Source organism: Loxodonta africana, chromosome 3, assembly GCF_030014295.1.
Source record: "Loxodonta africana isolate mLoxAfr1 chromosome 3, mLoxAfr1.hap2, whole genome shotgun sequence".
NCBI classification, from domain to species: Eukaryota; Metazoa; Chordata; class Mammalia; order Proboscidea; family Elephantidae; genus Loxodonta; species Loxodonta africana.
Genome location: NC_087344.1, coordinates 130,954,080 through 130,969,370, shown reverse-complemented (window position 1 = coordinate 130,969,370; position 15,291 = coordinate 130,954,080). Strand labels below are relative to the sequence as shown.

At 39.0% G+C, this 15,291-nt stretch overlaps 1 protein-coding gene across 1 annotated transcript in view; it reads right to left on the bottom strand.

The window, feature by feature from the left end:
- The window catches only part of LOC100665607 (calcium-activated chloride channel regulator 1), a 37,219-nt gene extending 25,944 nt beyond the window's left edge, over window positions 1-11,275 (bottom strand). Inside the window, exons 1-3 of the mRNA XM_003411111.4 lie at window positions 10,580-11,275; window positions 6,782-6,922; window positions 6,465-6,612 (exon numbers count right to left, since the gene is read on the bottom strand). Coding sequence (XP_003411159.2) covers window positions 6,465-6,612; window positions 6,782-6,922; window positions 10,580-10,741 — 451 coding nt within the window. The 5' untranslated portion in view covers window positions 10,742-11,275. The remainder of the gene's footprint in view (window positions 1-6,464; window positions 6,613-6,781; window positions 6,923-10,579) is intronic.
- Window positions 11,276-15,291: the final 4,016 nt, after the last annotated feature.

The following is a 15,291-nucleotide window of genomic DNA, read 5'->3' as shown; positions in this document are numbered from 1 at the left end:
AAAGCTAACACACTGAAAATAGGGAAACAGAGATGTTGATGTGTAAAAGATGACAATATTAAAACAAAAAAGAGGGATTAAATAATGTAGTCATAGAACTTCCATATGGAGAGGAAGTCAAGGCAATATCAAGAAATCAAAGATTGTTTAAAACTTAGAAAAATACAGGTAAATATTAAGGTAACCACAAAGGAAACTAACAATTCTACACATCAGAATAAAGAAGAAGAAAAACATAAAGACTCAGCAAATAAAAAATCAACAACAATGAAAAAGATGAAAAGAAAATACATAAAGAAAAGTGACTCAGCACAGAAAATTCAGTGAAACCAAGAAACTGTCAACAACGCACACGCAAATACATCAAATGACAGCACTAAACTCGTACCTATCAACAATTACACAGAATGTAAGTGGACTAAATGTCCCAATAAAGAGTCAGGGAGTGGCAGAATGGATTAAAAACACACAATCTGTCTATATGCTGCCTAACAAGAGACACTCCTTAGACTCAAACACACAAACAAACTAAAAGTCAAAAGATAGAAAAAAATATATAAGCAAACAATAATCAAAAAAGAGCAGGAGCAACAATATTAATCTCTGACAAAACAGACCTTAAAGCAAAATCCACCGCAAAGGATAAGATAAGGAAAGACACTATATAATGATTAAAGGGTCAATACACCAGGAGGACATAACCATAATAAACATTTACACACCCAACAACAGGGCTCCGAAATACATAAAACAAACCCTAACAGCATTAAAAAGAGAAATAGACAGCTCCACAATAATAGTAGGAGACTTCAACACACCAGTTTTGGTGAAGGACAGAACATCCAGAAAGAAGCTGAGTAAAGACACGGAAGCCCTAAATGCCACAGTCAATCAACTTGATATCATAGATATATACGGAACACTCCACCCAACAGCAGCCAAGTATATTTTCTTTTCCAATGCACATAGAACATTCTCCAGAACAGGCCACATATTAGGCCACAAAGCGAGCCTTAACAGAATCTAAAACATCAAAATATTACAAAGCATCTTTTCTGATCATAAACCCATAAAAGTAGAAATCAATAACAGAATAAGCAAGGAAAAAAAAATCAAACACTTGGAAACTGAACAACACCTTGCTCAAAAATTAGTGGGTTATAGAACAAATAAAGGATGGAATAAAGAAATTCACAGAAACAAAAGAGATTGAAAGCACGTTCTACCAGAACCTTTGGGACACAGCAAAAGCAGTGCTCAGAGGTCAATTTATAGCAATAAATGCACATATCCAAAAAAGAAGAAAGGGCTAACATGAAAACATTAACCCTACAACTTGAACAAATAGAAAGAGAGCAGCAAATAAGCTCTCGAGCACCAAATGAAATAATAAAAATTAGAGCAGATAAATATGAAATAGAGAATAGAAAAAAGAATTGAAAGAGAAAGAGTTAACAAGACCAAACCTGGTTCTTTCAGAAGAGCAACAAAATTGATAAACCATTGGCCAAACTGACAAAAGAAAAACAGGAGAGGAAGCAAATAAAGTGAATAAGAAATGAGATGGTCAATATCACAACAGGCTCGACTGAAATTAAAAGAATCATAAGAGAATACTATGAAAAATTGTACTCCAACAAATTTGAAAACCTAGAGGAAATGGAGACATTTCTAGAAACATACTACCTACCTAAGCTAATACAAACAGAGGTAGAACAACTAAGTAAACCTATAACAAAAGAAGAGATTGAAGAAGTAATTAAAAAACTCCCAACACCACCAACAACAAAAGCCCTGGCCCTGATGGCTTCACTGGAGAATTCTACCAAACTTTCAGGGATGAGTTAGCACCGGTACTACTAACAGTATTTCAAGGGTGGAATAGTCCCAAACTCATTCTATGAAGTCAGCATAATCCTGATACCAAAGCTAGGTAAAGACACCACAAAAAAAGAAAATTACAGATCCATATCCCTCATGAACATAGATGCAAAAATCCTCAACTAAATTCTAGCCAATAGAATTTGGCAACATATCAAAAAAATAAATAAATAAATAGTTCACCATGACCAAGCGGGTTTCATACCTCGTATGCAGGAATGGTTCAAAGTTAGAAAAACAATCAGTGCAATCCATTACATAAATAAAACAAAAGAGAAGAACCACATGATCTTGTCAGTTGATGCATAAAAGGCATTTGACAAAGTCCAACACATATTCATGATAAAAACTCTCAGCAAAATAGGAATATAAGGGAAATTCCTCAACATAATAAAGGGCATTTATACAAACCCAACAGCCAACATCATCCTAAATGGAGAAAGCCTGATAGTATTCCCCTTGAGAATGGGAACCAGACAAGGATGCCCTTTATCATCACTCTTATTCAACGTTGTGCTGGAGGTCCTAGCCAGAGCAATTAGGCTAGATAAAGAAATAAAGAGCATCTAAATTGGCAAAGAAGTAAAAGTATCTATATTTGCAGATGGCATGATCTTATACACAGAAAACCCCAAAAAATCCACAAGAAGACTACTGGAACTAATAGAAGATTTCAGCAAAGTATCAGGATACAAGATAAACATACAAAAATCAGCTGGATTCCTCTACAGCAACAAAGAGAACTTCGAAGAGGAAATTACCAAATCGATACCATTTACAATAGCCCCCAAGAAGATAAAATACTTAGGAGATTTAACCAGAGACATAAAGGACCTATACAAACAAAACTACAAGAAACTCTTGAAGAAACCAAAAAGCCTACATAAGTGGAAAAGCATTCCTTGCTCATAGATAGAAAGATTCAACATTGTGAAAATGTTAATTCTACCCAAAGCGATCTACAGTTAGAATGTAATCCTGATCCAAATTCCAATGACATTTTTTAATGAGATGGAGAAACGAATCACCAACTCTATACGGAAAGGGAAGAGGCCACGAATAAGTAAAGCACCACTGAAAAAGAAGAACAAAGTGGGAGGCCTCACACTACCAGTACTAGGCTGTTTTGACTACCTCACACTACCATGGTAGTCAAAATGGCCTGTTACTGGTACAACAACAGATGCATAGACCATTGGAACAGAATTGAGAATCCAGATGTAAATTCATCCACCTGTGAGGAGCTGATATTTGACAAAGGCCAAAGTCCATTAAATGGGGAAAAGACAGTCTCTTTAACAAATGGTGCTGGCATAACTGGATATCCAGCTGCAAAAAAGTGAAACAAGACCCATACCTCACACCATGCACAAAAGCTATCTAAAAATAGATCAGAGGCCTAAATATAAAATCTAAAATGAGAAATATCATGGAAGAAAAAACACGGACAATGCTAGGAGCCCTAACACATGGCATAAACAGAATACAAAACATAACTAACAATGCACAAATACCACAAGAGAAACTAGATAACTGGGAGCTCCTAAAAATCAAACACTTATGCTCATCAAAAGACTTCACCAAAAAAGTAAAAAGACAACCTATGGACTGGGAAAAAAATTTTGGCTATGACATATCTGATCAGGATCTAATCTCTAAAATCTACAAGATACTGCAAAACTTCAACAACAAAAAGACAAATAACCCAATTAAAAACTGGGCAAAGGATATGAACAAGCACTTCACCAAAGAAGACATCCAAGCAACTAACAGATATATGAGGAAATGCTCACAATCATTAGCTATTAGAGAAATGCAGATCAAAACTACAATGAGATATCATCTCACCCCAACGAGGCTAGCATTAATCCAAAAAAACACAAAATAATAAACATTGGAGAAGTTGTGGAGAGACTGAAACACTTATACACTGCTGGTGGGAATGTAAAATGGTACAACCACTTTGGAAATCAATTCCTTAAAAAGCTAAAAATAGAAGTCCCATACGATCCAGCAATCCTACTCCTTTGGAATATATTCTAGAGAAATAAGAGCCGTCACATGAATAGTTATATGTACACCCATGTTCATTGCAGTACTGTTCACAATAGCAAAAAATGGAAACAACCTAGGTGCCCATCAACGGATGAATGGATAAACAAATTATGGTATAGTCACACAATGGAATACTACGCAATGATAAAGAACAATGATGAATCCTTGAAACATCTCACAACATGGATGAATCTGGAAGGCATTGTGCTGAGTTAAATTAGTCAGTTGCAGAAGGACAAATATTGTATGAGACTACTACTATAAGAACTCAAGAAAAGTCTTAAACACAGAAGAAAGCATTCTTTGATAGTTATGAGAGTGGGGAGGGAATTGTAGACAAGAATTATCTTAGGTGAAGGGAAGGACAACACACAATACAGGGGAGATCAGCACAACTGGACTAAACCCAAAGCTAAGAAGTTTCCTGAATACAGCCAAGACTTCAAGGGACAGGGTAGCAGGGACAGGGGCCTGGGGACCATGGTTTTGGGGAACATCTAGGTGAATTGGCATAACGAAGTTTATTACGAAAATGTTCTGCATCCCACTTTGGCGAGTGGTATCTGGGGTCTCAAAAGCTAGTAAGCAGCCATCTAAGATGCATTAGTTGGTCCCAACCCACCTGGAGCAAAGGAGAATGAAGAACACCAAAGAAACAAGGAAAATATTAGCCCAAGAGACAAAAGGGCCACATAAACCAGAGACTTCAGCAGCCTGAGACCAGAACTAAATGGTGCCCGGCTACCACCAATGACCGCCCTAACAGGGAACACAGCAGGCGAATCCCTGACAGAGCAGGAAAAAACTGTGGTGCAGAACTCAAATTCATGGAAAAAGACCAGACTTAATGGTCTGATTGAGACTAGAGGAACCCTGGACTCTCTGTTAATCCAGAACTAACACCATTCCTGAAGCCAGCTCTTCAGACAAAGATTAGACTGGACTATAAACTATAAACATACTTGTGAAGAGTGTGCTTCTTAGTTTGGGTAGATACATGAGACTAAATGGCAGCTTCTGTTGGGAGGTGGAATGAGAAGGCAGAAAGGGATAGGAGCTGGTTGAATGGGTCACAACAATATGTGTATAAATTTTTATATGAGAAATTAACTTGAATTGTAAACTTTCACCTCAAGCACAATTTTTAAAAAATTGAAGATTTGATTTCCTTAGAAAAATCTAATATGAAAACTGAAAGTATAAAGTAGGAATGCTTATTTTGGCTCTTCAAATTTTAAGTGAGCACCTAGTAGGTGCCAGATAGTTATTCATAAAAATATGAAACAACAGCCTTGTCCTCACATAGCTCATGGTCTAGGGCCTGGCAGTACAACTGCAATGTTGGAGGTCAGCACAGGCTGCTGTGGGAGTCAGAGGCTTCCACAGGTCAGCCAGGGCAGCATCCTCAAGAAGTCCTTCTCCCTCGTAGCTCATATCTAATAAAATCTCCAGGTTTGCCTACTCCACCTCTGCCTTTTTGCTTTGACCTATCATTGTCCTAGCAGTACCATTGCCACTTAATTGGGCTACCCACCTCTAACTTCTGAATTGCTGCAACAGCCACCCAATAGTCCTCTCTCTGTATCCAGTCTTCAGCGGTTCCCCTATGGTGCTCAGCGTTAAGCCCAACTCCTTAACGTGGCATGATTTGAGCCTTGCTCCTCTCTGCAATCTTATTTCTTGGGGTTCTGCAAGATATTCAAGCCCCATCCCAGGCTTACTGGCTCAGAATCTGCATGTTATTAACAAGATTTATAATATGAATGCACATAAAAGTCTGAGAGCACTGTGCATCTTCGCCATCTGGTGGCTACCACCTGAATTGCAGACAGGAGGTTCCATTCATTCAGAGGCGTCACCTCAAAGATCCGTAAAAGCCTAATTAAATTTTCTGTCTGTCCATTTATTTGACTAACTCCCACACTATAGCTCCTTGACAGCAGGTGCTGTGTTTTATTTACCTTTATAACCTCGATGCCTAGCAAAGTGGCTGCTGTTTAGAAGGTGTTCAATTTTTAAAAATGAATTTGAAAGATATGAAACCCAAGATAATTGCAATGCTCAATAAAACTTGTTAAAAAAAATAAGGAAATTAAAAAGATATAAGTGGCATTAACATGTTCCTCAGCATAAAGGATAATATATATATTTTTTCAGTTTTGTCACATCTTACAAAACGAAAAATGTTCTAGAAAACAGTAAGGAGAATAACTGCTTTGCTGGCTGACCAGTAGTATCCTTTATCTCAGGATGTGGAATGAGATGAAGTTTTAGCATGTGGAATTTGACTCAGTGTTATTCTGCATTTTAACATTATGATCACATCTACCTTACAATTGAATAATGATATATCTATATTAAATTATTTATGGTTCTCTGGTACCATAAAAATACAATATAGTGTAAAAACACTGTAGTTTATTTGGCCTATATGTCGTTACACAAGAATAATGCTACCGTTGACCCACATGAACATAACAGTATGACATTACGAGACCTACAGGAGGCTATTTCATCTAGTACCATACCTGGTGGCCCATACTCATGCAGCTTCTTTCCTGCTAAGAAGTCAGGGGTCAAGTAAATTCTTTCGCCCTGTTCTCCACAGTTTCCTATCTGCTCAGTATAGGGTTCATCATTACCCGGAGTATCAGGTTCCGCAACTAGAACGTCAGCCTGAAATTTAAGAAAAAAACTTTTAATATCACAGAATTTCAGTCGATGAATTAACCTGATTCGTATTGGAGTATTTTCAAATAATTTCATTTGATTCTAGAATATTTTGATTTAAAAGTCTGGGTTACAGGAGAAAAATAAATTTGAAAAAAGAACTTGAAATCCTCACATTTTTGTAGGTCTCGAGTTTTGGTCTCACATACTCAGGTTTTGTCTGCCAGTTTTCAGGAATCAAAATGGCAACATTCTTGAAATAAAATCTTTTTTCTGTAGCTGCAAACAGGTATGGAGATGCCTGGGTCACTATGTCCTGGGAAGAAAGGAAACATGCATAACAAACACAGTTATGGCTGAAAATGAACTAAGTCACCGATCATCTGTACTTCACATTTTCAAAAATGAGATATTCACTAAGATGGGAAGAGGAAATTTGGAAATAGCTTTATTAAAAGTAATAGCTAGTCTTTTTTGTTTTCGAGCACTTACCACATACTCTGCAACAGAGTGTAAGGGTTAGCAACGCAGACTCCAGAGTCAGACACCAATCCTGGCTCTGCAGCTTATTGTGGATATCAGGCAATTTTCTTAACCTCTCCTGAACCTCAGTTTCCCCATTTATAAAATGGAGAATATTTGATGACTAGCTCTAAATAAAGCTCGTAAAGTTGCTGTGAGGGTCAAATGAAATTAAGCATGCGAAGTACTTGGAGTCATATTTACTTGGCACATCCAGTTGCCGTTGAGTTGATTCTGACTCATGATGACACGATTTGTTTCAGAGGAGAACTGTGCTTTGCAGGGTTTTCAGTGGCTGTGATCTTTAGGAAGGAGATCGTCAGGGCTTTCTTCTGAGGTGCCTTAGGGTGGGTTTGAACTGCCAGCCTTCCAGTTAGTAGTGTTTACCCATTTTTACCACACACTGACTGCACTTAGCACATGTTGTTGCTGTTGCTAGTTTCCCTGGAGTTGACCCTGAGTCATGGCAACTTAGCATATTAAAAAAAAAAAAAAAAATTATTAAGTGCTAGCTATTAGTTTCATTTCATTTGGTCCTTTGAAGATTGGTAAACCTTTCAGTGAGAAACAGAATTAGAGAGTGTAAGTCTTAAGCTCTCAAAGCAAGTAGAAGTAGAGAGAAACTCAAAGTAAAGAGAATATGACTCCAACGCCCACTGAGTCCTATAATAATTTCGTGGCTTACTAAATGTATAGTAATATTTATTTCTCATACAGTACTAAGAGTCAGATATAAGGAAGTGGTACAATTATATAATTTCTTTTCAAATGCCACCTAACTTTATTTGTCTAAAATGAGAGCTGTGGTATTAAATTATAAATGCCCGTGCAGGTTCCCTGAGACACATCATAACAAGATAGTAGAGACTAATCCAAGATAATGTTATAGAAGAGGGATTGAGTCTGTTAGGACTGAGATGCACTGGCTTCCAAAATGAGTGTAGACAGAGGAAAGAAGAGCTGAAGAGTGAACCCTGGGGGTCCCCAGCATTTAGTGGCGGGAAGAGGAGGAGCCAGCAAAGGAGACTCAGAAGGAGCAGCCAGTGCATGGCCAGGAAATCAGAAGCCACAGGATGAGAGTGTTTCAGGAAGAAGAGCAGGGACAAATTACTCAATAAACAAGGTATGCACGGGCTTACTTGTGCTTACTTACCAATCTGTAGCGCAGTTTCACATCTTTGATATGGTGAGACCCATGTGAAATTGTGCACTACAGATTAGTAAGTAAACACATTTAAGCCCATGCGTACCTTGCTTGCTGTAAGCCTGTGCATACCGTGCTTACAGGTTAATCCGCTCCTGAGTGATCAACTGTGTCAAGTGCTGCTGAGCAATCAGGTAAGATAAGGACTAAGAACTAGGCAATGGATTTGGCAACATGGATGAGTGGTTTTAGTGGAATGAAGGCAAAAGCTCAAAGAAAGTGGGAGATGAGAAAATGGAGGGGGTGAAGAAGCTTTGCCATAAATTAAAGGGAAATGGAGAAATGAGGCAGTTGTTGATGGAGAGCTGCAGGGCAAGTTAGGAACTGTTTTAAGAACTGACTTAGAGGCTTCTGACCTCACAAGGATACTAGACGACCACAACATCCACAAAAAGAAGGTTACTGGAACAGAAATTGAGTGGTGGTTGGGAAAAGATGCAAAGCTCATGGTGAGGTCCCTTAACTCTGAAGATCTGGAGCATTGAATGGGAAGGAGCTCACTGTTCCTACGTTACTCAGTTTTTGCACCTAAATCTTTAAATATTCCTGTTACAAAGAAGGCAGTGGTGGAAACCAACCTACCTCACACTCAACTCATTTAGGGCTCATACTAGAAAGCCAACTTAATAATTGTAGTCAGAAGTACATTTCTCATGATGAAAACCCTGTAGATAATGAGGTTAAAGCACTTCGAAAGCTCTAAAGCACCATACAAATACATTTATATTACCATTGTCATTAGAGGCAAGCATCAATGGTCTCCTTCTGACATGTTCCTGAACCCCACTGATTGTCTGGTCAAGGACAGCAACATACTGGGCACATTTTTTCTCCCATTTGCTTGTCTAGTGCTCTAAGTGGCTACTTCATTTTTGATGATGTTATTTCCAAAGTTTGGAAGCAATCAAAAATTAAACCAAGGTTTCTGATTGTTGAGAGAGGGATTTCAAAAGGTACAAATTTCCGTTTTACCAATGACAGCAGTATCTGACAATCTTCAGATTAAACAGGTAAACTTTCCCACCACCACCACCACTGCCTCCTGGTGGTAAAGGTGGTTCTCTCCAAATCTGACCTTTTTTGGTTTGCCCCTGTTTAGAGCAAGAAATCTATCAGCTTCTGGGCTACACACTCAGGAGCTTTGCCCAAAAACAGCTATCATTCCGTTGGCGTGGTTAAGAAGAGTGGCCACTTCTGTCGGAGAGGAATCTAAAGGGGCATTGGTGGCCAGTGACTATGTCCACCATTTATTGAGTCCTCACTATGTGCTAGGCACTGTGCATGCATTTTTTTAGTTATTGTTTTTAATTTGAGATAATTTTAGACTTACAGAAGTTTTGTAAGCAGTACACATAGAGTTTCCACATACCTTCACCTCCTCCTTCCCCTTATGTACATGCTTTTGAAAATTGAATCCTCACAAAATTCTGTGAAGAAGGTACTATTATTACCCTCATTTCACAGATCAGTACTCTTAGTCATTACACAATTCTAGCTCTGGATATGTTACAACCAGATTCCCGGGTGGTCTTTTATAGAATATTCCCCTCTCATTTTTAGCTGTTTGCTGCAAGAACACCTCAAAAGTATTCCATTCTTGACTACGACTTCTCTAATCTTCCCACCTTTGTAACAGTTAAACACCTCTGCTCGGATAGGAAGAGTCTTCTTCCCAAGGCTTCCCCATTCCCATGGAGGGAGGGGCAAGGGAGATGCTGCCACTTGGCAGCCCTGAGAAGATCCTCTGCACTGAGGGTAATAAAATGCAGGCTCTCCCCGTTGGAAGGATCAGTGTTGACCTTTAAGTCAGAGATTTGCATTTTGGCTCCTACACTAGGATCACAGGGAGGCGAGCTGCAATTATATGAATAAAGGGAGAATCTGGTATGTGCCAATGGTAAAATCAGGAATCTCACAGAAACTGCTAAGTGTAGTTGACTGCCCTAGTACAGAACTACGTAATTTTCGATGAAACACAGCTAATAAATATAGACGCCATTCAATGAGCACCAACAACGTATCAAGGCCTGGATTATGTGCATCGCATTTATCATGCCATTCCTCGCAGCATTCCAAATGGTTAAGTATTTTTTTTACCATTGTTACAGAAAAAGAAACTGAGACTCAGAGACATAAAAATAACTTGCCAGGTTTGCCCAGTTTGGGTTCAAGAACTCATGTTGTCTCTATGACAACGTGATGCTTAATTATTTAAGAAAAGTACAGATGCTTATCTTTTGGGTTTACCTTTATTTGTTGAATGAGTGCTTCATCTTCTGGCACATTAGGATCAATTGCAATGACAATGCCTTCATACCCATTGTTATTCAGCTGAATAAGCGAGTTGCTCAGGGCCCCTTCCAGAAGGTGAAGGGCCAAGATGAAAACAGAAGTCTTAAATGGCACCATTGCTGCACATCTCCCTTTGATTCCTCTCTCTGGAAAATGTTGGTTTTGCAGGTGTCTTTCCTTGCCCTATATATATGAATACATAGACACACATTTTCCCATGTTATCAGAGATGGTTTGTCACAAGACTTTAACTCCTTGACCCAAAATTGTTTCACTATATGTTTGTCTTCAGTATGAGGAACTGTAACTGAGTCTTCAACTCTGTGTACTTTTAAATATTTATTTTGAAAGAAGCATTGATCTTGCCTTCAGCTATGCGAGATGTTTGAAGTGAGGGTGGGGGAGGCTACACCCTGTTCAGTGGAAGGACTCACTGGTGATAAGCAGCTTCGACATTGAAAGACTTGTTTACTTCTTACAAATGTTTGCCCAACCGTGGGCACAGACCCACCCAACCTCATCCCTGCATACCTGCCCGCCTAGTGGAGGCCTGACCGATTTTTGTATTCAATAAGCATTCATTGAATGTAACCCATATATCCAGTTATCCCCCCATGACGGTCTTTATTTTTATTCCTCTTCGACCTTGACATAAACCCCAGCACCTCATGGCATTCCCCTTAGACAATTCAGTTACACCAAAAGCATTGACTAGCAATGTAGATGTTACTGAAGATGTTATAATGGACTGAGAAGATAAAATTTATATCTCACTTTTCAAAGCAAGCTCCCTGAGCTTTCTTCTTCAGACTTCTGCTTCCTCTATTCCATGACCCTTGCCAGTTAATAAAACTAAAGTTAACACCATTAAATTATTTTTCTGAAACTAAATTTACTCATAATATGAATTCGGATTGTCAGCTACTACACAGATTCTCTCCAGTTTGCCCAATCTCGGATGAAAATTCAAGTTGGTCCACCACTATCCTGTCTTCAAATTACTTGAAATGTATCTTCATTCTATCACTTCGTTTTGACTTCACATGGTGGTATGCATCAGTTTTATCTTGTCTGTCCCTTTTCTTTGACATTGGTTCATAAAAATTAAATTAGTACTTATTGATAACATTATCTTAAACAATCAAAAATAGAGTGGAAGTACTCAGTTATAAAGTGATTGTCCAGATGACCCCAAATATGCTTTTATATATAAAAACATGCATGCATTTATTATACATATGAACGAAAAAATATTTTAGCATACAATCTCAGATTCCCAGCTATGTGTGTCTGTGTTTTCACCTGGGTTTCCTAAACAACAGAGCCTAAGGCAAGGTAAAAGACAATCTTCAGTATGGATTACACCTCTGTGAAAAAAATGAAAATCCTCACAACTGAGCCTATAAGCAACATCATGATAAATAATGAAGAAATTGAAGTTGTCAAGAACTTTATTCTACTTGGATCAACAATCAGCACCCATGGAAGCAGCAGTCAAGAAATCAAACGACACATTGCATTGGGGAAACCTGTGGCAAAAAACCTTTTTAAAATCTTAAAAAGAAAAGATGTTACTTTGATGACTAAGATGTGCCCGACCCAAGCCACGGAAGTTTGAATCACCTCATATGTATGTGAAAGCTGGGCAATAAAAAAGGAAGGCGTAAGAAGAACTGAAGCATTTGAATTATGGTGTTGATGAAGAGCTTTGAATCTACCATGAACTGCCAGAAGAATGAACAAATCAGTGTTAGAATAAATGCAACCAGAAAGCTCCTTAGAAGTGAAGGTGGTGAGATTTCATCTTGCTTACTTTGGACATGTCATCGCGGGGACCAATTGTTGGAGAAGGACATTATGCTTGGTAAAATAGACGGTCAGCAAAAAAGAGGGTGACCTTTAATGAGAGGGATTGACACAGTAGCTGCTACAATGGGCTCACACATAGCAACCATTATAAAGATGATACAGGACCAGGCGGTGTTTTGTGCTGTTGTACATCTAACAACAACAAGGCAAGCTTATGTGCTACTGATTTAATTGGGAGCTTAATCATCCTAGAGTAATGAGAGTGAGGGAAAGGGGAAACAAGTCAGGGAAAGCCAGGGAAAAAATTAAAGAAGAAGCATTGCTATGCTGACCATTGCCACCCAATGAAGACAGCCAGCAGGTCACCCCACAGATGCACCTGCCCTAATGTGTGGATATCTTCTGAAAGACTACACAAGGAAACCGTGACTTAGAACAGCCCATTGGAGGGGAGAAGGGAGAATGTTTGGTACCATCTCATCCCCTGTTTCCCTACAGTTAATCAATTCCCAGAGCCCTGGTGGTACAGTGGTTACAGCACATGGCTGCTAAGTGAAAGGTCAGCAGCTGCTCTGTGGGAGAAAGATGTGACAGTCTGCTTCTGTAAAGATTTACAGCTTTGGAAACCCTATGGAGCAGTTCCACTCTGCCTTATAGGCTCTCTATGATTTGGAATGGACTATGTGGTAGAATGGACTCAACCACAATAGGTTTGGTTTTTTTGGAATCAATTCCCTTGGACTTCCTGGCTGTGTTCTCTTGCCCCTTCAGCAACTGCTTGGAAAGAGATATCCCATGCCCTGTGGTGTGGGAAGAACCAGGGATTCCAGGTGATGCCTGGTTGGCCTCAGGCAGCAGAACCACTTGGGGCTGAAAGGAATTGGTAGTGACTGAGGTCAAGCAAAGAAGCCCTGGTGGCACAGTGGTTAAGCACTCAGCTGCTAACTGAAAGGTCAGTGGTTCGAATCCATCAGCCACTCTGTACAAGAAAGATGTGGCAGTCTGCGTCCTTAAAGATTTACAGCCTTGGAAACCCTGTGGGGCAGTTCTACTCTGTCCTATAGGGTCCCTATGAGTCAGAATCAACTAGACAGCAACAGGGTGTTGGAGGTCCAGCAAGTGACTGAGGGTCTAGGAGCAGATGGAGCCAAGAAAATCTGAGGAAGTTCAATAAGGTGCATCCCATACAGTTCACTCCTTGAGCTGCTCAGATCCACTCATGCCCTTTCATCATATCAAGCTCCAATATTATAATTTGGGTTTGCATTTTTTTTTTTTTTTGTGAGTGCAAATTAACTCACTTTTTCCCTGAGAGAATATACAAGTCCAACCAGTCATAGGCTCTACTTTGAAGTGGTGGCCAACTGCAATCTCCTAAAATACCTAAGACAAGAGAGCTACTGAAATAAATTTCAGTGCCCACTGCTAAAGCTGGTCTAAGGCCATCATAGGTATTGCCTTCCTTCCCTACCTATTCTAGATTTCCCTTAGCCAGCATTTTGGCTGGTCTGTGTTGCTTGTCTGTTGAGGTAATCCAGCCCTTTACTTCTGAGAGATCTGAGCCTTTAGCTGTTCTGCTCTTGTTGGGCTGTGGCTGTTGGAGTTGCCTATGACAGCCATGACTTGGAGTGAAGGACTCAGCTTATGTGCCTTCCCAGATTTGTGTGGCCTTCCTGCCAACCGGGCCTTGGCTGCTTTCTTGCTCAATAGAAAGTCCTGCCTGCTGCCACAGTTGCCTTATCTCCTAACAACCACTGGCTCTTCTCAGCTTCCTCCAGGGAGAGGGCCTAATTTAATGTGGTCTCTACTGTCCTATAGGGTTGCTATAAATCAGAACCAGCTCAACGGCAACCGGTATTCTTTTGTGTCTGGCTATTTTCACATAACGTTTTCTTTTGTTGCTGAGAATATATGCAGCAGAACATACACCAATTCGACAATATCTACACATACAATTCAGTAATAATGATTATATTCTTCAAGTTCTGCAACCATTCTTATCCTCCTTTTCTGAGTTGTTCCCCCCCATTAACATAATTGCATTGCCCACTAAATTTCCTATCTAATCTTTCAAGTTGCTTTTGTCAATTTGATCTTATGTAGATAGATCTTAAAAGAGCACAATGCTGAAGGCAGACATTCTTTACTAGTTAAGTTAAACTATTGTTTGGTTTTAAGAAGACTTCAGGGAATATTTTTGCTTTAATCCTGACAAACAATTTTGAAGTGGCTGTATCAGTTGCTTCACATTTCTACCGGTACATGGTAGTGCCAGTCTTCAAAATTTTAGCCATTCTGATGGGAGTGTATTCATATCGTACAGTGGTTTTAATTTTAATCTGATGACTAATGTTCTTAAGTACCTTTTCACATGCTTACTGGTCATTTGGATGTTCTCTTTTGTTGGGTGCCTATTCAAGGCTTTTTGCCCAATTTTTAATTAGGTTGTCTTTTTCTTATGGATTTATAGGAGTTTTTATATGCTTTAGATATGAGTTCTTTGTTGATATATGTATTGCAAATATCTTTTCCTAGTTGATGGCTTGCCTTAGTAGTGTCCTTGGATGAACAGATGTTCTTAATTTTAAGGGAGTCCAATTTAATCTTTTCTTTTATAGGTAGTGCTTTTCGTGTCGTATTTAAGACAGCTTACCCAAGTTCATGAAGACATTATGTAATATTCTATTCTAGAAGTTTTATTGATTACCTTTCACATTTGGTCTATGATCTGTCTTGTATTATTATTATTATTGTTTTTGTATCCTGTAAGGTAGCTATCTTAGTTTCCTAAGGCTGCCATAATAAAATACCATAAAGTGGATGACTTCGTGGTACTGAAATTTATTTTCTCACAGTTC